Raw genomic sequence first — 24,773 nt, 5'->3', positions numbered from 1 at the left:
TTCTTTGAACAGCCCCTGACAACACACAAACATTCTGCTAGTTAGAGGAAGGTGGGGAGACGCTGGATTAGTGCCATGTTTGAGCACGGATGAGAACATATTCTGCGATCACGAATGAGTGCCTGTGTTGGGTGTTGAAATATTAGGCAAATTATAATTAATTCCAGTAAACAATTTATGACTAGAACAGAAAGTAGCATGCAACAATATAACATACTAGATGAATAGGAAAACATGCATAAAAGCATTGCTCATGTAACAACAACTGCAGATTGAGACATGAACGTATCACGACGGATGTACTATTTGTTATCTGCTATGGGAGCGATGTTGTTGATGATGATATTGGTGACTATCTGTTGCTGGCTGATAACCCACAAGTATAGGGGATCGCAACAGTTTTCGAGGATAGAGTATTCAACCCAAATTTATTGATTTGACACAAGGGAAGCCAAAGAATATTCTCAAGTATTAGCAGCTCAATTGTCAATTCAACCACACATGGAAACTTAATATCTGCAGCAAAGTATTTAGTAGCAAAGTAATATGATAGTAGTGGTAACAGTAACAAAAGTAACGGTAGCAAAAGTAATGTTTTTGGTATTTTGTAGTGATTGTAACAATAGCAACGGAAAAGTAAATAAGCGAAGAGCAATATATGGAAAGATCGTAGGCAATGGATCGGTGATAGAGAATTATGCCGGATGTGGTTCATCATGTAACAGTCATAACCTAGGGTGACACAGAACTAGCTCCAGTTCATCAATGTAATGTAGGCATGTATTTCGAATATAGTCATACGTGCTTATGGAAAAGAACTTGCATGACATCTTTTGTCCTACCCTCCCGTGGCAGCGGGGTCCTAGCGGAAACTAAGGGATATTAAGGCCTCCTTTTAATAGAGTACCGGACCAAAGCATTAACACATAGTGAATATATGAACTCCTCAAACTACGGTCATCACCGGGAGTGGTCCCGATTATTGTCACTTCGGGGTTGTCAGATCATAACACATAGTAGGTGACTATAGACTTGCAAGATAGGATCAAGAACTCACATATATTCATGAAAACATAATAGGTTCAGATCTGAAATCATGGCACTCGGGCCCTAGTGACAAGCATTAAGCATAGCAAAGTCATAGAAACATCAATCTCAGAACATAGTGGATACTAGGGATCAAACCCTAACAAAACTAACTCAATTACATGATAAATCTCATCCAACCCATCACCGTCCAGCAAGCCTACGATGGAATTACTCATGCACGGCGGTGAGCATCATGAAATTGGTGATGGAGGATGGTTGATGATGACGATGGCGACGGATTCCCCTCTCCGGAGCCCCGAACGGACTCCAGATCAGCCCTCCCGAGAGGTTTTAGGGCTTGGCGACGACTCCGTATCGTAAAACGCGATGAATCCTTCTTCTTTATTTTTTCTCCCCGAAAGCAAATATATAGAGTTGGAGTTGAGGTCGGAGGAGCTCCAGGGGGGCCACGAGGTAGGGGGCGCGCCCCCCACCCTCGTGGCTAAGGTGTGGGCCCCCTGGTCTTCATCTTTTGCAAGGATTTTTTATTATTTCCAAAAAGACGTTCCGTGAAGTTTCAGGTCATTCCGAGAACTTTTGCTTATGCACATAAATAACACCGTGACAATTCTGCTGAAAACAGCGCCAATCCGGGTTAGTTCCATTCAAATCATGCAAGTTAGAGTCCAAAACAATGGCAAAAGTGTTTGGAAAAGTAGATACGACGGAGACATATCAACTCCCCCAAGGTTAAACCTTTGCTTGTCCTCAAGCAATTCAGTTGACAAACTGAAAGTGATAAAGAAAAACTTTTACAAACTCTGTTTGCTCTTGTTGTTGTAAATATGTAAAGCCAGCATTCAAGTTTTCAGCAAAGATTATAAACTAACCATATTCACAATAACGCTTAGGTCTCATGTTTACTCATATCAATGACATAATCAACTAGCGAGCAATAATAATAAATCTCGGATGACAACACTTTCTCAAAACATCATAATATGATATAATAAGATGGTATCTCGCTAGCCCTTTCTGAGACCGCAAAACATAAATGCAGAGCACCTTTAAAGATCAAGGACTGACTAGACATTGTAATTCATGGTAAAAGAGATCCAGTCAAGTCATACTCAAGGTAAACTAACAGTAATGAATGCAAATGACAGCGGTGCTCTCCAACTGGTGCTTTTTAATAAGAGGGTGATGACTCAACATGAAAGTAAATAGATAGGCCCTTCGCAGAGGGAAGCAGGGATTTGTAGAGATGCCAGAGCTCGGTTTTGAAATAGAGATGAATAATATTTTGAGCGGTATACTTTCATTGTCAACATAACAACCAAGAGATGGCGATATCTTCCATGCTACACACATTATAGGCGGTTCCCAAACAGAATGGTAAAGTTTATACCCCCCCCCTCCACCAACAAGCATCAATCCATGGCTTGCTCGAAACAACGAGTGCCTCCAACTAACAAGAGTCCCAGGGGGGGTTTTGTTTGCAATTATTTTGATTTAGTTTGCATAAAGCATGGGACTGGGCATCCCGGTGACCAACCATTTTCTCGTGAGTGAGGAGCGCAGTCCACTCCTCTTGAGAATAACCCGCCTAACATGGAAGATACGGACAGCCCTAGTTGATACATGAGCTATTCGAGCATACAAAATAGGATATTTATTTGAAGGTTTAGAGTTTGGCACATACAAATTTACTTAAAACAGCAGGTGGATACCGTATATAGGTAGGTATGGTGGACTCATATGGCATAACTTTGGGGTTTATGGGATTGGATGCACAAGCGGTATTCCCGCTTAGTACAGGTGAAGGCTAGAAAAGACTAGGAAGCGACCAGCTAGAGAGCGAGAACAGTCATGAACATGCATTAAAATTAATCAACACTGAATGCAAGCATGAGTAGGATATAATCCACCATGAACATAAATATCGTGAAGGCTATGTTGATTTTGTTTCAACTACATGCGTGAACATGTGCCAAGTCAAGTCACTTAAATCATTCAGAGGAGGATACCACCATATCATACCACATCACAACCATTTTAATAGCATGTTGGCATGCAAGGTAAACCATTATAAGCTCCTAGCTAATCAAGCATGGCACAATAAACTATGATCTCTAGTTGTCGTTGCAAACATGTTTATTCATAATAGGCTGAATCAGGAACGATGAACTAATCATATTTACAAAAACAAGAGAGGTCGAGTTCATACCAGCTTTTCTCATCTCAGTTAATCCATCATATATCGTCATAATTGCCTTTCACTTGCACGATCGAACGATGTGGATAATAATAATAGTGCGCGTGCATTGGACTAAGTTGGAATCTGCAAGCATTCAATAAACAGGAGAAGACAAGGCAGTATGGGCTCTTTTGTCAGATCAACAATAATGCATATAAGAGTCACTTCAACAATTTAATTATGGTCTTCTCCTATCGACCCCCAAAGAAAAGAAAAGAAATAAAACTATTTACACGGGAAAGCTCCCAACAAGCAAAAGAAGAACGGGAAATCTTTTTGGGTTTTCTTAAGGTTTATTAAACATACAAGAAGAAAGCATAAAAAGGAAATAAACTAGCATGGATGATACAATGAAAAAGTATGAGCACCGACATCTAGCAATGAGTGTGTGAACATGAATATAATGTTGGTGAGAAATACATACTCCCCCAAGCTTAGGCTTTCGGCCTAAGTTGGTTTATGGCCACGGCTGGCCTGACGGATATCCATAATAATAGGTTGGGTCGTACTGCGATGCGGCAGTCATTGCATCGTGGGCTGCAACTTGGAGGCGAGCTATCTCAGCTCTCCTCTTATACTCTTCCGCCTCCTCTCTGGTTATAAAATATCTCCTTTTTGCCCGAAAGTCAAAGAAAGTAGAAGCAGGGAGAGCGGCGTGATAGGTGCGTCGTCTGTCAAAGATTAGTCGGTACTGGAGGAACTGATCGTTCCTCTCAACAAATTGATGACAAACCATAGCCTCATAATCCAAATAAGAAGGAGGCAACTCAATATCATCCTCATGTATGGTTATACCAAGAAAATTAGCTATGCAGGTTGCATAAATTTCACCAAAGAAATCTCCATTATATCTATTAAGATGCAACCTACGTGTAACAATGGCTCCCAAATTATAAGATTTATCTCCTAACACAGCACCCCTAAGAATACTGAGGTCAGGGACACACATGTGACATGCCTCATCTTTACCATTAATGCATCTACCTATGAAGAGAGCAAAATAATGTATAGCAGAAACGTGAATGCTCCCTATGGTAGCTTGTGTTATATCTCTAGATTCCCCCACAGTTATACTAGCAAGAAAATCTCTAAATTCATATTTGCGAGGTTCCCTAACACTACCCCCTTGTGGAAGTTTGCAAGCGGTGGTAAAATCCTCTAAGTCCATCGTATAAGATTTTTCATAAAGATCAAACATGACAGTTGGAGAATTGCGTGAAGATGAAAATTCAAACCTCCTCACAAAGGAACTAGTGAGATAGTGGTACTGGCGGCACTTTTCCTCTTCGAAGTTCACAAGATCAGCGTTACGCAAATATGCGTTAAATTATTTATTGATTTCCGCTCGATCCATAAAGTCCTCTGAAGGCCATTCACAGGGCCGCACTGGAGCGTCCCTTGGTGGCTCATCATCAGCATCACGCATTGCAAGCCTGGTTTCTTGTTTCCTTGAAGAGCCACCTTGGTACATTTTCCTAAACATATTTCTTCCTCTAAAAAATTTCTGAAATTTTTAGTAACTTCAAATAAAAGTGAGCCAAGTGTCATCGTTCTAAGTCTGACAGTAGAATGGGGGTAGGAATGTAGAGGCAAGACCTTAGCTATGGAGGAGTTGTACTCGGGAGTTTTACGAGTTCAGGCCCTTCTCGAAGGAAGTAACAGCCCTACGTCTCGAATCCCGGAGGCGGTCGACTCGATTATATGTGTGTGTGTGTTACAGAAAGTGCGAACCCCTGTCCCTGAGGAGGGGGGTGGCTTATATAGAGTTTGCCAGCCCCTCCCGCCCTCAGTTACAAAGGGTTTAAGGTACATAAAGATGGAGATGCTACTAGTAACGCCTGCAATAAAGATACATAATGACCATTAAAGCCATGACTTAATTCCCGACCATTGCAGAGTGGAGAGGCTCTAGATCTTCTGATAGTTGAGTGATTATCTATACGGTCGAGTGTCTTCAGGATTGTCGAGTGGAACATAACTTCATGGTCGAGTGGATGATGATTTTTCTTCAAATGCTCCTGGTACCTTTAGGTATGTCCTTGGGGAGGGTATCTTGAACAGATCCATGACCCTACCCTAGGTACATAGCTTCATCATTAGCCCCCGAATGGATCAGGGTTTGAGTGAGGAAGGAGTTGAGAACACTTCGACTCATTTTTCGTGCTATGAGTATATCTTGCTCTGGATCAATGAACTGAGGGGATGACATCAACTTCTTTTTCAGTCGCCTTGGTCCATTCTTTGTTTTTGTCGAGTGAACTTTTACGGAAGAGTTCCGAAGGATGATGCAGAGGATGTCTTCCGTCTGACAAGTTGTTCTGCTGTCCGCGGATTTCGCGGGATTCGAATTTTGGGAAGCACGCCGGACGGGCGAGGCCGTCGTAATTGGGATGGATTAGGCAGGTCGCCTCGATTCCCGCGCCACCTTTTTTGCCACGTATCGCGCGCGCGACTGTTGCGGGATTTGATAAGATCGTCCGGGCCTACAAGTCAGTCACTCGGAAGCGACCTTATAAAAGGCACCCGACCGGGCTTTTGAACAGTGCGCCCTCATTCTCTTTCTTCTTCCTCAGATTTCTCCGCTACGCCCGCTTCCGCTCTCGGCATCGTAGCCTCGCTCAGACTCGATCTGCCGCCATGGGAAAGGAGAAGATGGTGGCGTTGGAGCGCGTGAAGAAGGCGACCGCGAAGGCGAAAGGAAAGAGGACTAGCCGGGGTGGATCCTCGTCAAGGTCCGGCCTGCCGCCGGGCTGGATCCAGGGCGATTGGATCCGCTCGAGGATCAGCCAAGATGACCTCGACGACCTGGTTGAGGGGGGATTGATCCCCCACGAATTGGCGCGGCTCCCGGGGAACGAGACCGAGCCGCGGCCGCTGGAGGGTGAGTGCGTTTTCCTCGCCACTCATGTTGACCGCGGGTTCTCTTTGCCTCCCCATCCTTTCTTTCGTGGTTTTTTGAACTTCTTCGGGGCTCAACTCCACCACTTCACTCCAAACACCATAGTGTATCTTGCTGCCTTTGTGTCGATGTGCGAAAATTTCTTGGGTTGTCGACCGCACTGGGGTCTCTTCAAGCACATATTCACATGCCGCTCCTAGTTGGTCAAGAAGGCCAACCCGAGTGATGAGAGGATGCACGTGATCCATATGTGCTGCGGCCTTGGAATCCAAATGAGGAACAAGAGCACCTTCCCAGCCATGATCCTTCCCGACTCGGTCCGGGGCTGGCAGTCGACCTGGTTTTACTGTAAGGATCAGCCGACCCCGGGTCAGTCGACTGGACGTCCGCCCTTTTCCTTGGCGCGAGTGGAGAAGCCCTCCTCCTTGAGGGTGATCCCAAAAGAGAAGGTGTAGGTGAAGGCGTTGGTCGAGCGGGTCGTCCAACTTGTCCGCGACGGGGTGACTGGAATGGACCTGCTGGAGGTCTTTCTCAGTCGACGCATCCAACCACTCCAAGCCCATGACCATCTGATGTGGATGTACTCGGGACTCGAGGACTCCACTCGGATCCATTCGGAGGACGTTAGTGAAGGTGGAGAAATGGCTGAGAGGAATCACCAGCAACAAAGATAATCCCCGGGGGTCTAGGAGGGTGATTCCATTCGACCATTCGCGCCAGCCGGAACAGGTATGATTCTGCATTGTCAAGTATCTTCTCGATTCACTGTGTAACACCTTGTTGACGGCCGACTGTATTTCTTTCGTTCATTGTCTTTTCAGGCTCTCATTGATATGTACTCGATGCCCAATGGAGTGCAGGAGCAAGACGTCGAGGAAGGGGTGAGCGGGGGCGAGAGTGGCGAGTGGCACTCAGGTGCAGAGGAGGACGAGGAGAGCGACGACTCAAGTGACGATGAAGAGGTCGACTCGCCTCCTCGCAGAGAGAGGAGGTCCAAGCACGCTCAAGACCCGGCGAGTGCCCCGGTCCTGGCGGCCGCACCGACTGGGCATTCTTCGAAGCGCCCTCGGACGTCTTCCCCAGCGCCGACTGAGAAGGTATCTAAACAGCTCAAGACTGTGCCGCCTCCTGCGCCCAAATCATCAAAAGCCACCCTCTCTAAACCACCGAAGGCTTTGCCTAGAATCAAAGTGACCATCCCCACCATCTCCGAGTAATCATCTGATCCGTTCTTTTGGTCGACTCGAGCAACAGAACATAACCGACTGAATGTTGACATTTGTAGTGCTGCTACATCTGGAACTTCTTCTTACCAAATATCGAGATGAGGAGATGGAGGACGCAGTTACCTCCAACCCAGGTAAAAACTCTTAGGATCTTGTTCTTGATTACTTGGTCGATTAAATTCTAGTGATTCACTTGGGGTCGACTGATTTCTCTGCAGCTCCACCCAACGTCATCGATCTTCCAGATGATGATGAAGATGTGGCCCCTAGGCCCAAAAAAACAAAAAGGTAGCAGCTGGCAAGACGTCTCAGCAGGGACCGACGACAACACCAACCGCCCGGCAATCTGAAGACGCAGGCGGGGCCTCTGTAACTTTCGCTGTACCACTATCGAGTGAGCGCCCTGCACCGTCGATTGTACCGGTGTTCCCTTCAGTCGTCCAACCTCACGCTTCGGAGCTCCAAGCTGCCGCACCTGGGTCGTCTGCCCCCTTCTTCACCAACTACCACGTTCCAAAAAACCAGTCGGACGTGGCTGCGGAAGCCATCCGTCAGGCTAACGTGATGATGGAGCGGATGAAGACGGTGCATGAGAATAGCCAGGCTGCTTACGACGCCACCGCTGCTCTCCGGGCCAATGTCCAGGTAAGTAAACCTTCGACTGACCTTGTTCTATTAGGATATGCTACCTGAAATATTTTCTTCCATACAATCTCTTATTGTTTGCGTCGAATCTGTACACCCACTGGGTGTTTTGTTGTCTTTGGTATTTGCGCTCTTCCACTCGGTCTGGGCGAGTAGGATCTGAACCGGTGGGGGCACGCTAAGTGCGCCCACTGGGTGTAGTCCCCGAGACCGCAGTCGACTGCGGGCAGTTGACTGGGGTCTGAGTTAGTTTTTTCTTTCTTTTCTTCCACTCGACCCGGGCGGACCGGTCGAATGAGATCTGAACCAGTGGGGGCACATCAAGTGCACCCACTGGGTGTAGTCCCCGAGACCGCGGTCGACTGCTGGCGGTTGGCCGGAGTCTGAATAATTCTTTTCTCTCCTTCTTTTTTTACTTGACCTGGGCGGACCGGTCGAGTTGGGTCTGAATCAGTGGGGGCACGCCAAGTGCACCCGCTGGGTGTAGTCCCCGAGACCGCAGTCAACTGCGGGCAGTTGGCTGGGGTCTAAGTGAACTTTTAAGTTTTATTCACTCGGAAGTAAATAACCTTTGATCTTGTCGATTGACACGTCTTTTACCTCCTGCAGAAATCTTGTTCTCTCATTTCTAAGTTTGCCGAGTTTGAGGAGAAGCAGAGGCAACTTAACCTCGACTTGGAGTTAGCCCGACAAAAGTTGAAGAAAGCCGAAGATGAAGCTGCTGGTATGGAAGGTAGCTGCCTGTCGACAGTTCACGTTGATCATCTTTTAAGATATTTCTTTGATCTCTTGTTTGATCCGATTGCTTCTTTTGCAGAGAAAATGAGGTTGGCTCTGGAGAAGAAGGACTTGGACCTTGCAGCTGCACAGAAGGAAGCTCAAGACAAGACTGCCCTTGCAGACCAGAAGCTGGCTTCGGTCGGAGTGTTGGAAGGGGAGGTGAACAAGCTGAAGTCCTGTCTCAATGAGTCTAACCGAGAAGTAAGTCGTTTGAAGAAGGATAAGATTGCCCTGAATGAGAAGCTGGAGTCTGTGGTCCACAAGAGAAATGACACGGAAGCCTATCTGAGAACTCTTGCTAAGAAGCTCTATCTTAGGCTGGAAGGTACTCCTTTTAATCCGACTGCTTTGCTGCTTGCAAGTTAATCCCGTCCAGTCGACTCACTAACTCTTTGACTGTAGAATTCTGTCAAAACTTTGACGAGGAAACCGAAAGGATCGAGACTGGTCTAGACCCTATCGTTTCTCCGGTTTGCGACGAGACTGCTATGAACGTGCTTCGACTGGAATCCCGTGTCGCCAGCGTCACAAGTTATCTCACACGCCTGAAGGTGGCAGTTTCACGGATCGGCTCATCACTCTGGCCATGGGCAATGCTTCAAAATGACCTGGAATCTCTGATGGCTCGGCTCAATGAGATTCCTGGTCGAGTGCAAGAATGGAATAAGTCCTCTGCCCGGTGTGGTGCTGACATGGCGTTGTCCTTGGTCAGAGTCCACTGCAAGGAAGCTCGTGAAGACAAGCTGGCGGCGATCAAGGTTGCCAACACCAAAAGGCACGACTTCCAGTCCTTTATGGAGACTTTCATTGCTGCTGCCACTCGAATCGCAGATGGAATTGACTTGGACGAATTCGTCGAACCCGCCAGCCCTCCTCCTGCCGAGTGAACAAACTATGAGATTTAAACCTATCTTAAATTTGCCTCGGAATGCCGAGTGGTTGCTGTAACCATTAAACTCCTTCGGGCTTGATGCTCGAATACTTTTGGTTTTTTGCTTGGAACTTTAGGATTTATCCGAACTGCTTTTGAGTATACTTGCGATTGCTTTTGGGATCTGCTCCGTTGTATTTGTGGCGTAGCTCAGAGAAGAGGGTTGCAGTCGACCTGCGCCTCGTCGTCCTTGCGGACAAGGGTGGAGCGCATGTTGTATTTGTGGCGTAGCTCGGAGAAGAGGGTTGTCGTCGACCTGCGCCTCGTCGTCCTTGCGGACAAGGGTGGAGCGCACATTGTATTTGTGGCGTAGCTCGGAGAGAAGAGGGCCGCGGTCGACCTGCACCTCGTCGTCCTTGCGGGTAGGGATGGAGCGTATGCTGTACTTGTGGTGCAGCTCTTAGGGAAAGGATTTTACAAACTTAGGCGAGTACTGGACTGTAGCTAAGCCCCCGAGTGGGAGGATTGCTAATGACTTGGTAGGATTTTACAAACTTAGGCGAGTACTGGACTGCAGCTAAGCTCCCGAGTGGGAGGATCGCTCACCACTCGGTAGGATTTTACAAACTTAGGCGAGTACTAGACTGCATCTAAGCTCCCGAGTGGGAGGATTGCTCACCACTCGGTAGGATTTTTATGAACTTAGGCGAGTACTGGACTGTAGCTAAGCCCCCGAGTGGGAGGGTTGCTCTCCACTCGGTAGGATCTTTTAAAACTTAGGCGAGTACTGGACTGCAGCTAAGCCTCCGAGTGGGAGGATTGCTCACCACTCGGTAGGATTTTACAAACTTAGGCGAGTGCTGGACTGCAGCTAATCCCCCGAGTGGGAGGATTGCTCACCACTTGGTAGAATTTTACAAACTTAGGCGAGTACTGGACTGCAGCTAAGCCCCGAGTGAGAGGATTGCTCACCACTCGATAGGATTTTACAAACTTAGGCGAGTACTGGAATGCAGCTAAGCTCCCGAGTGGGAGGATTGCTCATCACTCGGTAGGATTTTATGAACTTAGGCGAGTACTGGACTGCACCTAAGCCCCCGAGTGGGAGGGTTGCTCTCCACTCGGTAGGATCTTTTAAAACTTAGGCGAGTACTGGAATGCAGCTAAGCCTCCGAGTGGGAGGCTGGCTCACCACTCGGTAGGATTTTTCAAACTTAGGCGAGTACTGGATTGGATTTTTTTTCAAAACTATCACCTTTTTTATAGCTAATTCGGGAACTATAGTACCGATTGCGAATATACCAGAAATATGACCCTGTCGGTCTCGTGGTGGCCGAAGTGGTAGTTTTCGGCCAGAACTAGGCCGAAAAGGACTTTTCGTCCAGCTGTAGGCCGAAATGAACCTCAGTTGGGCCGAAGAGGTCTCGTCGGTTGGGGCTGGGCCGAAAATAGTAGCTTCGGCCAGGCCTAGACCGAAGTGGGCCGTTTTCGGCCAGCCTGCAGCCGAAAAGCTTTTCGGCCAGGCCTAGACCGAAAAGGTCTGGATAAGGCCAATCCCGTCGTCGCCTTCCTCTTCCTGCTCGCCTCTTCTTTCTCTCATTCCTCTCGTTCTTCTCTGTAGAGCTCCGGTCTCCTCCCTGATCTCCTCCAATTTGCACTCATTTACACAACCAAGGCACAGAATAGATAGATCATAGCATTCTCCACCGGCCTATGGTGTTTTTTTTGTTATGGGATAGTTTTTTGTGCGCTTGGGGGAGGAGCCATGGTTGGGTGGAGGAGGTCCGGTTGGGAAGGAGGTGGTGGTGAGGAGGAGCAGCAGCTGTGGAGGAGGAGGTGGTGAGGAGGAGCAGCAGCTTGGGGGTGACCGGAGTTGAACCTCCGGCCGTCGAGTGGGCGGCGCTGCCGTTGTCCGGTGGCCGGTGCCGGTGACCGGAAGAGACGCACGCTTCGAAGGTATAACCATGGCGTCACAAATTTTCTCTAAATTGTATAGTTTATTAGTTAGTGTTAATATGTTTGTGGTGGCATTTTAGCGCGTAGTCAGTGTAGCGGGTAATATTAGTGTTCGTTGTGATTAATGAGAAGATGACAATGTCTGACAGGTGAAAATGTCTGAATCAGTAAATTTGACTGTTTACTACGGCGCTGGTAACGTTCGATATAATGAGTTGGGAGTTGATCTTAGCGAGTTTAAAAATGGCGTCATGACACTAGCAGACCCGGACAGACTGGACATTAGACAATTGAAGTACTGGTTGACAACTAGTTTCGGGCTTGATCCTGAAGTATGTTCCGTCAGTATTCACGCATTGTGGACCAAATCTTGTAAAAATGTCAAGTGGGAGTTGATGCCGGTAGATAGGAGCCAACATTGGTTGTCCCTGTTAAGACGCTGCCGAGACCGAAGAATCCACCCATATGTACTTGTGCAACCTGTGCCGAAGGAGGAGAATGCCGTACAACTCCACAGGGGGTATGAAACCGGTCAGGGCAGTGAAGTGGTGACCGAGATTGTTTTATCCGGGTCACAGCCACAAGATGTGTATGCTAGCCAACCCGAGAAAGAGTCGGAGTACGTGCCACACAATGTTTGTGGTCCTGATACTGGGCAGAGTAGCCAGTCGATAATATTAGCTGGTTCTGGTTTTGCTGATGGGGATGAGGAAGGGGATGAAATGCAGAGGGTGATGGAGCAAGAGGACGAGGATGGATTGGTGGAGGAACTGGATTCTGAAAATTCTGAGGATGAAGTGGAGGTACCGATTCCTTCTGCATGGGAGCAGGACATATCCACTGGCCTTACGGTCAACGATGGCCATGAGACTCCATGGCAGTATAATCTGAACCAAGTACAGATAGGGGCTATGTTTGATACAAAGAAAAAATTGAAGTATGCGGTGATAAAGTGGGCTATGTCTACGCAGAGGGTTTTCCGGACACACATATCAAGTCCAACAAACTATACCGTGAAATGTGTTGAAACAAGTTGTCCTGGGAAGGTGCACGGGCATGTGCCGAAGTATGACATCCACTGGGTTGTCACCATTGTCGTCCCACATAATTGTGTGAGGAAGAACCTGTTGGTGAAGCATCCGAACCTGACTTCAAGTCTCATTGCGCAACTCATGTATACTGAGATAGTAGAGAAGAAAGATATGGAAGCAAAACACATCCAGACAGCAGTGAAGGTCAGATGGAATTATGTCATTCCTTATGGGAAGGCTTGGAGGGCTAAGCAGAAGGCTATGGAGGAAAGGTTTGGGACGTTCTTCGACTCATATGATAATGTTGTCCGTCTCCTGGGCATACTGAAGGAGAGGAATCCCGGCACTTATGTGAATGTACAACACATGAGGTTGCTGAGTATACCAGATTTCAAGGTGTTGAAACGAGTGTTCTTCTCTTTTGGTATGTGCATCGAAGCTTTCCGGCATTGTCCTCCTGTTATGTTTGTGGATGGTACATTCCTGACCGGTCAGTATAGAGGGCAAATTCTGACTGCTATTGGTGTGGACGGGAATAATCAAATCATCCCACTTGCCATGGCATTTGTGGAGGGTGAGAACTTTCTCAGCTGGGTATGGTTCTTCCGCCAAGTGAAAATTGCCATCGTGAAGGACCGACCAAACATGTGTGTCATTCATGACATACATGCTGGTATATTGAAGGCCGTGAAGACACTTCGTAATCCAACAGATGACGAACCAACACCTTGGAGGGACTTGCAGAGCCGGTGGTGCATGCGCCATCTTGGGGCTAATTTTTTCTCACAGTTCAAGAACAAGCGGTTGATGAACTTGTTCAAAAAATTATGCAAGCAGAGCCAACAACGCAAATACGAATTTATTTGGTCAATACTAGATGAGTTTACTAAGAAGCAGGTCCGTGCGAGGAAGAAAATGGAAGAAGATCAAGTTAAATTAGCAGCACTCATTGCGGAGCTAGAGGAGCCAGTAGGTCTTTGTGACTTGCCAGCAATTGACCCTCCTAATACTAAGAGAAAGAAGGGAAGGGCAATAAAGAATTTTTCTGAGTGGATAGAGAAAGAGCCTCCAGTGAATTGGTCTTTGCTGCATGACACACATGGAGCTAGGTATGGCCACATGACAACCAATCTTGCAGAGGTGTATAACTTTGTGCTGAGAGGGAATAGAGCATTGCCACTCACAGCTATTGTGGAGGCTGTATTCCACAGCACTTTGAGATATTTCAGAGAAAGGCACGAGTTAGCAAAGAAGCATATTGAAGATAATCAGAACACACCTTATTGTAGCCGTGTCATGGAATACATGGCAAAGAAGATAGAGAAAGCAAAGAAGCACACTGTCAGACTCATAGGGAATCAAGAAAGGAGGTATGAGGTTCAGCTTCCTACCGATGGTTTTGGTTCTGGAAATGAGGTGAAGACACACGAGGTAAAAATTGGAACGGAATTTTATCCAACGTGTGAGTGTACATGCAACAAACCGAAGTTGTTGCACCTACCTTGCTCTCATGTGTTGGCTGCCTGTGGCCAGATTGAGTTGGATGCTATCTCCTTCGTGTCCCCATACTTTTTAAAAGAGGCAGTGCTCAACACCTGGACAGGCGAGATGACAGGGTTTAGAGTCGTCGGCAATTTTAACAAGGTAAACGATGGTGAGAGAGTATACATCCCGCATCCAGACCTTCGGCGAACAAGTAGGGGCAGACGAAAGGCCCGTCGCATCCGGAACGATATGGACCAGTCTGAAGCTGGTGGAGCAACCAGGCAATGTTTGTTATGCGCGGCTTATGGGCATAGGATGAAATATTGTCCCGACCTGAACAAAGATGGTGCTTACGCATCGACGAGTGCTTCCACATCGACGGCTGCGACAACAAGAGCAAGAGGCGGACATGGTCGTGGCAGTCGAGGCCGAAGGGGCGGACGAGGAAGAAATAACTCACAAGCTATATAATGTGTCGTAGGGCGAACGAGGAAGAAATAACTCACAGGACTATGTTTTAATTTGTAATATGTCAGGACTATGTTTTAATTTGTAATATGTCAGGACTATGTTTTAATTTGTAATATGTCAGGACTATGTTTTAATTTGTAATATGTCAGGACTATGTTTTAATTTGTAATATGTCAGGACTATGTTTTAATTTGTAATATGTCAGGACTATGTTTTAATTTGTAATATGTCAGGACTATGTTTTAATTTGTAATATGTCAGGACTATGTTTTAATTTGCACCTGAGATTTGTTGTTTGAATTGCAGATATGTCTTTGTATCCGTTGCTTAATGGTAACATCGATAGAAAGCACCGGGGCGCCCTATTGGAAGCGGGCAACAACTTAGACGTGTTGGTCACTCGTACCCCAAAGACTAACTGGCTGATACACGATTCATGGGTTGATAGGTATGTGTGCATATAATGGAGTCCATATAATGACTTACTATGTTTGACATACTTTTCATAGCCGCTAACAATCTTGTTATTTTGTAGGTTAAGTTGGGCTGGACTTCTACCCTTGGCACGGCTAGTTGAGGGTACATTGGATGAGTGGATTGATGGTCCGGACTTAGATGAGGCAGGTGAACCAGTGCAGTTACACAAGAGGCAAGTGAAATGTTTCTCTTATGACAAGTCACTCCTTACCTGCTTAGTAGATAGATGGAGGCCAGAGACACATACGTTTCACTTTCCATGGGGAGAGATGGCGCCTACTTTACAGGATGTGTCTTACTTGTTGGGATTACCTCTGGCCGGTGCTGCCATAGGTCCCTTAGAGGCAGAATCTGGGTGGCAAACAGGGATGCAGACTCGTTTTTTGGCTGCGGTCCCGACTGCTAGGGCCATAGACAACGATCCTCATGGACCTCTTTTTAGATGGTTGAGCCAGTTTCAGGTAACCATCACAGGCCACTTAAACAAATGTTGTTTTTTAGTTGCCCGATTTTCATACAATTATTACGTTTCTATGTAGATTGTCTCGTTAGGATATCCCGATGTTCAGTTGTCGGAGGCACAGATTGACCGGTCCCTAGAGGCATATATTCTTTGGCTGTTCGGCAAGACGATGTTTACGGAGAACCACGTGACCACTGTCGATGCACGACTCATCGGTATTGCACGAGAGATAGCTGACGCACGTTGCCCTGCGGATATTCTACAGAGGAGTTTTGGTTCTGCTGTGTTAGCGGCTACGTACAGAGGCCTGTGCAAAGCTTGCTTGTTGAAGTCTAGAAAATCTGGTGTTGTTGGATGTCCATTATTGTTGCAGCTCTGGTCATACGAGAGATTCCCTATTGGACGACCCTATGTCTACGTTGATAAACCTTTTGGTTTGGAGGACTTAGCTGGGGCTTATGTGCCTGCTATCGGCGATTTACCTACTATGGGATCTGTTTGGGCACGACGAGAGGTACTTTTATATTAAGTAATATTTAATTCAATTATTTCTTGCCATTCAATAGTATTACTAATGCTTATTTGTTGTCATGCACAGAGACAATTTGCGCATAGTCAGGTTAGGGGATGCTACCCGTCCTTCACGGCGCAGTTTGATAGTTTGCACGAGGATCAAGTTATCTGGGAGCCATACTCGGCTCAGGCTATATCATCGAGGTACCCAGTTGGGATTTCTGGATTATGCACTAGAGATCGGCACTTTTGGATGACCAAGGCCAAGTTGGTGTTCGATGTGACGGTTGAGGAGATGTCTCTTCATAGGGTGATGAGACAGTTCGGTCTATATCAAGAGCCTGAGATTCCAGATATTCCACACTTGCCAGACCACGTGCACAAGTAAGTACTAATACTATTTTAGTTGTCAGCTATACATTCATAATATACCTAATCATGTATCGCGCATGTCAATATCAGGGACAGTCGCCTAGGAGGAAACAAGTCGATGGATTACTGGCTTAAGAGCATTACCCCTTACGTTGACGAATGGACTACCGCTGCGACAAATATCTGGGGTGAGGTTCGGGCCTTTAACTGGGAAATGTTCGGGTTGTATCTGCAGCGTTACCGGCATACAACGAGGATCTACTTGGTTCCATCAGCTGCTCCTGATCAGATCGAAGCCCCTCTCACCAGCGATATGTACCCAACTGCCTCTGTTGTGGGAACCAGACACCACGCGGTAAATGCCTTGGTTCTTATATGTTGAGTCTTTTGTTAAACTGGGATGTCTATTCGTGGTGTCTATCATACAACGAGGATATAATTGGTTAACTCTTCATCTACAGGGTGACTTGACAGTACAGGCGCGAGAGGAGGTTTCCGCTTTAATGCGGCGCTATCAGAGGGGAGAAACTATCCCACCGCGAGAGGGCGTCTCATGGTTGAGGCGTCTTGATGACAAGCTACGCGGGATTTACGCAGCTGTTACGTGTAGACGGTCTTCGGATGTTGCACTTCCTCCTCCAGCACATCGTCCGCCACGTCCCTCTGTACAGCATTCAGAACCACGACCCTCTGTGCACCGTTCACAACCACGACCTTCTGTGCACCATGAAGAACCTCATCCTTCACAGCCAGGGAGCTCTTCCTGGCATGAGCCACCTCCTTCACAGCCAGGGAGCTCTTCCTGGCATGAGCCACCTCCTTCACAGCCAGGGAGCTCTTCCTGGCATGAGCCACCTCCTTCACAGCTAGGGAGCGCTTACTGGCATCAGCAGATGGAACTAGGTAACCCTACTCACTACATTCTTTTCAACAGAGTAGTAATCGTTCATGCATTTGTATCAATTTTACATGTTTTACTTTACCGCAGGCGGCAACCAGTCGCAACCGTTCATGCATTCAGAGCAGTCACCCATCCTTAGTGGTGGTGCTGATTACTTTGAGGGCGACCGCGAGGATGATGACCATGCTACAAACATTTATGGCTTCTCGCAGACAGTGTTTCACACTCCACCACCACCACCGACGCAGGAGACACAGACCGTGACAGACGAGGTTAACTATGGTCGTGGTTATCGCGAGCCTCGTCCACCGCCTCAGCGCTTATCGCCTTCCGGTCCTCGCCCGAGGAAGACCCAGACTCGTCGCCGTCCCCCGCAGTGATATGCTTATCTATCTATGTATGACTCATTATCTATGTTAGTTTCAGACTATTCGCATATGTGTGTCAGTATTTATGTATGAGACATGCTTCATGTATGTGTTACTATCGCACTTCCTTCTATCTGATCAGGAGACATATATTGTTTTATGTATGCGAGAGACATATTACTATTAATTCGCATTCTTATTCCAGTTGAACTTGTGCAATACATCTTACATACTACAAAATGAAATTCAGATAGAACATAATGCCCTACAATAATACAATACAAACTAATAATGCAAATACATCTGAATGAAACGGTACAACTGGAATACATCTTACATACTACATGAAGTCATCATCGTCATCCTCCGTTGATGCAGCCTTCTTGCCCTTCGACGATGCGGTCCTCTTGCCCTCCGTCGATGCAGAACTCTTGCCCTTGCTGGATGCAGAACTCTTGCCCTTCGAGGATGCAGAAGTCTTGCCTTTGGACGATGCAGAACTCTTGCCCTTCGACGATGCAGAACCCGGAAGCGGCGACATGAAGATATCTTCGTCGTCCTCGCTCTCCTCAGTCCATAAAAATGTATTCTTTGCTGCAGTCCTTCTGAAAGTTTCACTCTTCGGCTCCACTACCTTCTTCCACCTTTCATGCAACCTAAGAAGTTCTTGACGTACCTCCTCATAGGTCCTTTCAGGCCACCCAGACCTACGTAATTGGTGAGCCAACTCATTCATTATGGTGTCACTACCGATGAGTTCGTCCCATGGAACTATCCTATTGTCCATCCTGAAATCGGTAACTAGACTCAGAAGAGTGCTGCTCATCCCAGGGTGAAAACTACGATCGAACGGATAATGGGACATCTCGACTACACTACACTGGAATGCTTATCCACCTTCGGCTGAAGGGGGTTTTATAGATACAGAGGAGAAAATGGCGGGAAAGAATAACTGCGTTATGGCGGGAAAGGGTTGGCGGGGAAATAAGGCGGGAAGGGATTGGCGGGAAAATAAGGCGGGAAGGGATTGGCGGGAAAATAAGGCGGGAAGGGATTGGCGGGACACGGGTGGCGGGAACATATGGCGGGAAGGGGTTGGCGAGAAACGAGTGGCGGGAAGGGGTTGGCGGGAAACGGGTGGCGAGAAAATACATTTCAGCATGAGCCATGCAACTTCGGCCTACACGAGACCGAAGTAGTACTTTTCGGCCTAGACTTGACCAAAAAGTCTATTTCGGCCAAGAGTTGACCGAAAATTAACTTTTCGGCCAGGTGCCCCACTTTTCGGTCAAGTGTTGGCCGAAAACCCTACTTCGGCCTAACAGTGGCCGAAAACTACTACTTCGGCCAGAGGATGGCCGACGGGCTACTAGTTTTGGTTTTTTTGCATTACATCCTATAGTTTCCGAAAATGCTATAAAATATATCATAGTTTTGAAAAAAATCACTGGACTGTAGCTAAGCCTCCTAGTGGGAGGCTGGCTCACCACTCGGTAGGATTTTATAAACTTAGGCGAGTACTGGACTGCAGCTAAGCCCCCGAGTGGGAGGATGGCTCACCACTCGGTAGGATTTTATAAACTTAGGCGAGTACTGGACTGCAGCTAAGCCCCCGAGTGGGAGGCTGGCTCACCACTCGGTAGGATTTTGAAAACTTAGGCAAAACAGGTTCACAGCTAAGCCCCCGAGTGGGAGGCTGGCTCACCACTCGGTAGGTTGTTTTAAAACTTAGGCGAAACGGATTCACAACTAAGTCACCCACTGGGGGTTTTCAGATGTAAACAAAAGCAACAACAATCGTGCCAGAGGACTGTAAAGGTCTTGTCTTTGATAAACAAATTACAAAGGTATTTCTTATTACACTTTATTCGAACGAGTATTTAAGTATAAAAGGGGCAGAGCAGCTCCGCATTCCAAGCTCGTGGCTCGTCTTTCTGATGCTCGACACTGTAAAGATGGTATGCTCCATTGTGGAGAACTCTGGCGATGATGAAGGGGCCTTCCCAAGTAGGGGCGAGCTTGTGTGGCTTCTGTTGATCCACTCGAAGAACCAAGTCTCCCTCTTGAAAGGCTCTACCCCTCACGTTTCTGGTGTGGAATCGACGCAAGTCTTGCTGATAAATGGTCGACTGGATCAAGGCCATCTCTCTTTCCTCCTCTATGAGATCGACTGAATCTTGTCGGGACTGTTCTGCTTCTTCTTCAGAAAAGAGCTCGACTCGGGATGCGTTGTGGAGCAGGTCACTTGGTAGAACAGCTTCAGCTCCATAGACCAAAAAGAAAGGAGTTCGTCTAGTCGACCGATTAGGAATTGTCCTCAAACCCCAAAGAACCAATGGAAGTTCATCGACCCAAGCGCCTGCTGCTTGTCTGAGATCACGCATTAGTCGGGGTTTCAGTCCTTTGAGAATTAGGCCATTTGCTCTTTCTGCTTGTCCATTCGACTGCGGGTGAGCGACTGAAGCATAGTCGACTCGTGTGCCTTGAGAAGCGTAGAAAGCTCTAAACTCATCATAATCGAAGTTCGACCCATTGTCAGTGATGATGCTATGTGGAACTCCATATCTGAATGTCAATTCTCTGATAAAACTGACAGCGGTGCTGGCTTCAAGATTCTTGATAGGTTTAGCTTCAATCCATTTGGTAAACTTGTCGACTGCTACGAGCACATGAGTGAAGCCGCTCCTACCAGTTCTTAGTGGTCCAACCATATCCAATCCCCAAACAGCAAAGGGCCAGACGAGGGGAATGGTCTTCAGGGCTGACACTGGCTTGTGAGACATGTCAGAGTAAAACTGGCAGCCTTCACATCTGTCGACTATATCTTTCGCCATTTCATTTGCTCGTGGCCAATAAAATCTGGCTCGGTATGCTTTAGCCACGATGGCCCAAGAGGACGCATGGTGACCACAGGTCCCCGAGTGGATATCATTGAGGATCATTCTGCCTTCTTCTGGTGTTAAGCATTTCTGGCTGACTCCAGTTGCACTTTCTCTGAACAGTTGACCCCTTATTACAGTAAAGGCCTTGGATCGACGGACGGTCTGCCAAGCCTCTTCTTCATCCTCTGGGAGCTCTTCCTTAAGGATATATGCAATGTATGGCACTGTCTAGTCGGGGGTGATGAGCAATACCTCCATGATTAAGTCGACCACAGCCGGAACCTCGACTTCAGTCGGATCTGTGGCACTCCTAGGCTGCGGGGGCTCTTCAGCGAAGGGATCTTCTTGAACTGAAGGTGCATGAATATGCTCCAAGAACACATTGCTGGGAATAGCTTCTCTCTTGGAGCCTATCTTTGCTAAATCATCTGCTGCTTGATTGTTCAGTCGGGGTATATGATGGAGCTCTAACCCCTCAAACTTCTTTTCCAACTTCCTCACCGCGTTGCAGTAACCAGTCATGGTTGGGCTTCTGACATCCCACTCCTTCATCACTTGATTGACTACCAAATCTGAGTCGCCATAGACCATGAGGCGACGGACACCGAGTGAGATGGCCATACGCAACCCATAGAGGAGTGCTTCATATTCTGCTTCGTTATTGGAGGAATCAAAGTGAATCTGGAGGACATATCTAAGCTTGTCTCCTCGGGGGGATACCAGAACCACCCCAGCACCGGAACCATTCAGCATCTTGGAACCATCAAAGAACATGGTCCAGTGCTCCGAGTGAACTTGAGTCGGCAGTTGTTGTTCAATCCACTCGGCGAGGAAATCTGCTATTGCCTAGGACTTAATAGCTTTCTTTGCCTCAAACTTGATATCTAAGGGAAGAAGTTCAATCGCCCACTTTGCCACTCTACCAGTTGCATCTCTATTGTTCAAAATCTTTGATAATGGGGCGTCGCTGACGACTGTAATGGAGTGATCAGAGAAGTAATGTGCAACATTCTTCGTGGTCATATAAATCCCATAAACAAGCTTCTTATAATGTGGATATCTTTGCTTTGATGGAGTCAAATCTTCAGAGACATAGTATACTGGGCACTGAACTTTGTAAGCTTTTCCTTCTTCTTCCCGCTCGACCGTAAGTACTGTACTGACGACTTGTCCAGTGGCTATAATGTAAAGTAGTAAAGGCCCTTTGCTAATTGGAGCAGCAAGCACCGGCTGGGTGGAAAGCAGGGCTTTAAGCTCTGTGAATGCTGCATCAGCTTCAGGAGTCCACTCGAACTTATCTGACTTCTTCATCGGTCGGTAAAGGGGCAGTGCCTTTTCACCGAGGCGAGAAATGAATCGAATTAGGGCAGCCAAGCAACCATTAAGCTTCTGGACATCGTGCACACGCACAGGACATTTCATATGGAGTATGGCACCCACTTTCTCTGGGTTGGCGTCGATCCCTCGTTCAGAAACAAGAAAACCGAGTAATTTTCCGCCTAGAACTCCAAACGTGCACTTTGATCGATTAAGCTTGATATCATACCTTCTGAGGTTGGCAAAGGTTTTAGCAAGGTCAGCCAGTAGGTTGGAACCTTTACGTGACTTGACCATAATGTCATCCATGTATGCTTCCACATTCCGACTGATCTGAGTGAGCAAGCACTTCTGAATCATCTGCATGAATGTGGCTCCAGCGTTCTTCAAACCGAATGGCATAGTGACATAACAGAAGCACCCAAATGGGGTGATGAAAGTTGTTTTTATCTCGTCGGGTCCATACAGACGGATCTGGTGGTACCCGGAATAAGCGTCCAAAAAGGACAAACACTCGCACCCCACAATTGAGTCGACTATTTGGTCGATGTGAGGGAGAGGAAAGTGATCTTTCGGGTAGGCCCGATTGATATGTTTGAAGTCGATGCACATGCAAAGTGAGTCGTCCTTCTTTGGTACCATGACAACATTAGCTAACCACTCGGAGTAGTAAATTTCACGGATAAACTCAGCTGCCAGGAGCCGAGCCACCTCTTCACCGATTGCCTTCCTCTTCTGTACGGCGGACCGTCGAAGATGTTCTTTGACCGGTTTCACTTTTGGGTCGACTCGCAAACGATGCTCAGCCAGTCCCCTAGGAACACCTGGCATGTCCGAAGGTTTCCATGCAAAGATGTCCCAGTTCTCACGGAGGAACTGGATGAGCGCTTCTTCCTATTTGGAGTCGAGTGTTGTTGAAATGTGAGTCGGAGCAGCATTGGGATCCGTCGGGTGAATGTGAATCGACTTTGTTTCGCCAGACGACTGGAATGCTGAATCCGTGGCAGGCTTCTTGGCTCACAACAAATCACTTGGATCTGCATTTTTTTGATATTCTTGCAATTCCACTACGGCCATCTGTGCATCAGCGGTCTTTGAGCCCTTCTGGAAGCACTCTTCCGCCTTCTTCCGACTACCAGTGATAGTGATCACCCCTTTGGGACCAGGCATCTTCAATTTGAGGTACACGTAACATGGTCGAGCCATAAAACGTGCATAAGCTGGCCTGCCCAGAATAGCATGATAGGCACTCGAGAAATCCACAACTTCAAACGTCAACTTTTCTTTGCGGTAATTTTTGGAGTCACCGAACACCACATCGAGAGCGATCTGACCGAGTGATGCAGCCTTCTTGCCGGGAATGACTCCATGGAAACTCATATTGCTTTCACTAAGTCTGTACATCGGAATGTCCATTCCTTTCAATGTCTCTGCATATAGTATATTCAGGCCACTGCCACCATCCATCAGAACCTTAGTCAGTCGGGTGCCTTTGACTACTGGGTCGATCACCAACGCTTGCCTCCCAGGGGTGGCTATTTGCGCTGGGTGATCGGACTGGTCGAATGTAATGGCAGTCTGGGACCACTTCAAATAATTGGGTGTCACCGGAGCGACCATGTTCACTTCTCTGTTGATGACTTTCAATCGACTTTTACTCTCAACGTCAGCGAAAATCAACAGAGTGGAATTCACGTGGGGATAACCATCATCATCCTCTTCCTCGTCCTCAACCTTGTCTGCTTCTTTCTCCTTTTCCTTGGGTTGTTTCTCTCGGAATTGCTGGATTAGGAGTCGACACTGTCGAGTGGTATGCTTCGGGTAAATGAAATTACCCTCTTCATCTTTTTTGGTGTGAATGTGGCATGGTAAATCTAGCACATGATTTCCATCTTGATCTTTTACTTTCTTGGGGTTCCACGGCCCTTTGGGCTTCCCCTTGAACTTTCCTTGAGTCACGGCTAAGGCTTCACCAGGAGCGGCTGGCTCGGCTTTGCGCTTCTGCTTCCGACTGGAGTTTCCTCCTCCGGTTTCGTGGGCGACTGTTTTGTGCTTGCCACTCCGGAGTCGGTCTTCTTCTTCACCGTTGGCGTACTTGGTGGCAATTTCCATCATCCGAGTCAGAGTCATATCTCCTGTCCAACCGAATTTCAGATTCAACTCCCGATATTTGATGCCTTCTTTAAAGGCACAAATTGCCTGATGATCAGACACATTCTCCACCGTGTGGTGCAATGTGATCCATCTCTGGATGTAATCTCTCAAAGTTTCATTCAGTTTCTGAATGCAACATTGTAATTCTGTCAGCCCTGCCGGCCGTTTGCAAGTACCTTCAAATGTTCTGACAAATACTCGGGCAAGATCTTCCCAAGTATAAATGCTACCAGGTGCTAACTGATTCAGCCATGCTCTGGCTGAGCCCTCCAACATCAAAGGAAGGTGTTTCATGGCCACCTCATCATTGCCACCACTGATCTAAACAACCACTCGGTAATCTTCAAGCCAAGTATCAGGCTTGGACTCTCCAGTGAACTTACTGACTCCAGTCGCCAACCTGAAGTTGGGAGGAATCACCGCAGCCCTGATGGCTCTGTTGAAGCACTCTGGACCTGAGACATGCACTCTGCTGCTGGTTGTAAAATCTCTGTTGGGACCTTCTCTGTGAGCTGTGTTTCTATCGACCAGACCCTGAACGAGAATAGATCTCGCGTCAAAGCCCAGTTCCCTGGGGTCGACTGGAATCCTTTGCCCACCACTGCGAGGGCGTCTGTCATCCTGTTGCTGAGGCACGTACGATCCACTCCTTGGGGGAGGCGTGGGCACTCGACGA

At 47.3% G+C, this 24,773-nt stretch overlaps 1 protein-coding gene across 1 annotated transcript; it reads left to right on the top strand.

Annotated features, from left to right (window-relative positions):
• Nucleotides 1-16,384: 16,384 nt before the first annotated feature.
• LOC123059080 (uncharacterized) lies at nt 16,385-17,910 on the top strand. The gene is made up of 4 exons (XM_044481723.1): nt 16,385-16,487; nt 16,566-16,830; nt 16,937-17,378; nt 17,464-17,910. Exons 1-4 carry the CDS (start codon nt 16,399-16,401, stop codon nt 17,754-17,756), a joined length of 1,089 nt encoding a protein of 362 aa, XP_044337658.1. The 5' UTR covers nt 16,385-16,398; the 3' UTR covers nt 17,757-17,910.
• The last annotated feature ends 6,863 nt before the right edge of the window (nt 17,911-24,773 follow it).

Source organism: Triticum aestivum, chromosome 3A, assembly GCF_018294505.1.
Source record: "Triticum aestivum cultivar Chinese Spring chromosome 3A, IWGSC CS RefSeq v2.1, whole genome shotgun sequence".
In the NCBI taxonomy this organism is placed as follows: Eukaryota; Viridiplantae; Streptophyta; class Magnoliopsida; order Poales; family Poaceae; genus Triticum; species Triticum aestivum.
Note: the sequence above shows the minus strand (reverse complement) of the source record. Positions and strands in the feature narration are given on the sequence as shown.

Coding starts and splice junctions, on each gene's coding strand:
- LOC123059080 (XM_044481723.1), top strand. CDS start 16,399: ATGTCTCTTCATAGGGTGATGAGACAGTTCGGTCTATATCAAGAGCCT. Junction 16,488..16,565: donor TTGCCAGACCACGTGCACAA/GTAAGTACTAAT, acceptor TGTCAATATCAG/GGACAGTCGCCTAGGAGGAA. Junction 16,831..16,936: donor TGGGAACCAGACACCACGCG/GTAAATGCCTTG, acceptor CTTCATCTACAG/GGTGACTTGACAGTACAGGC.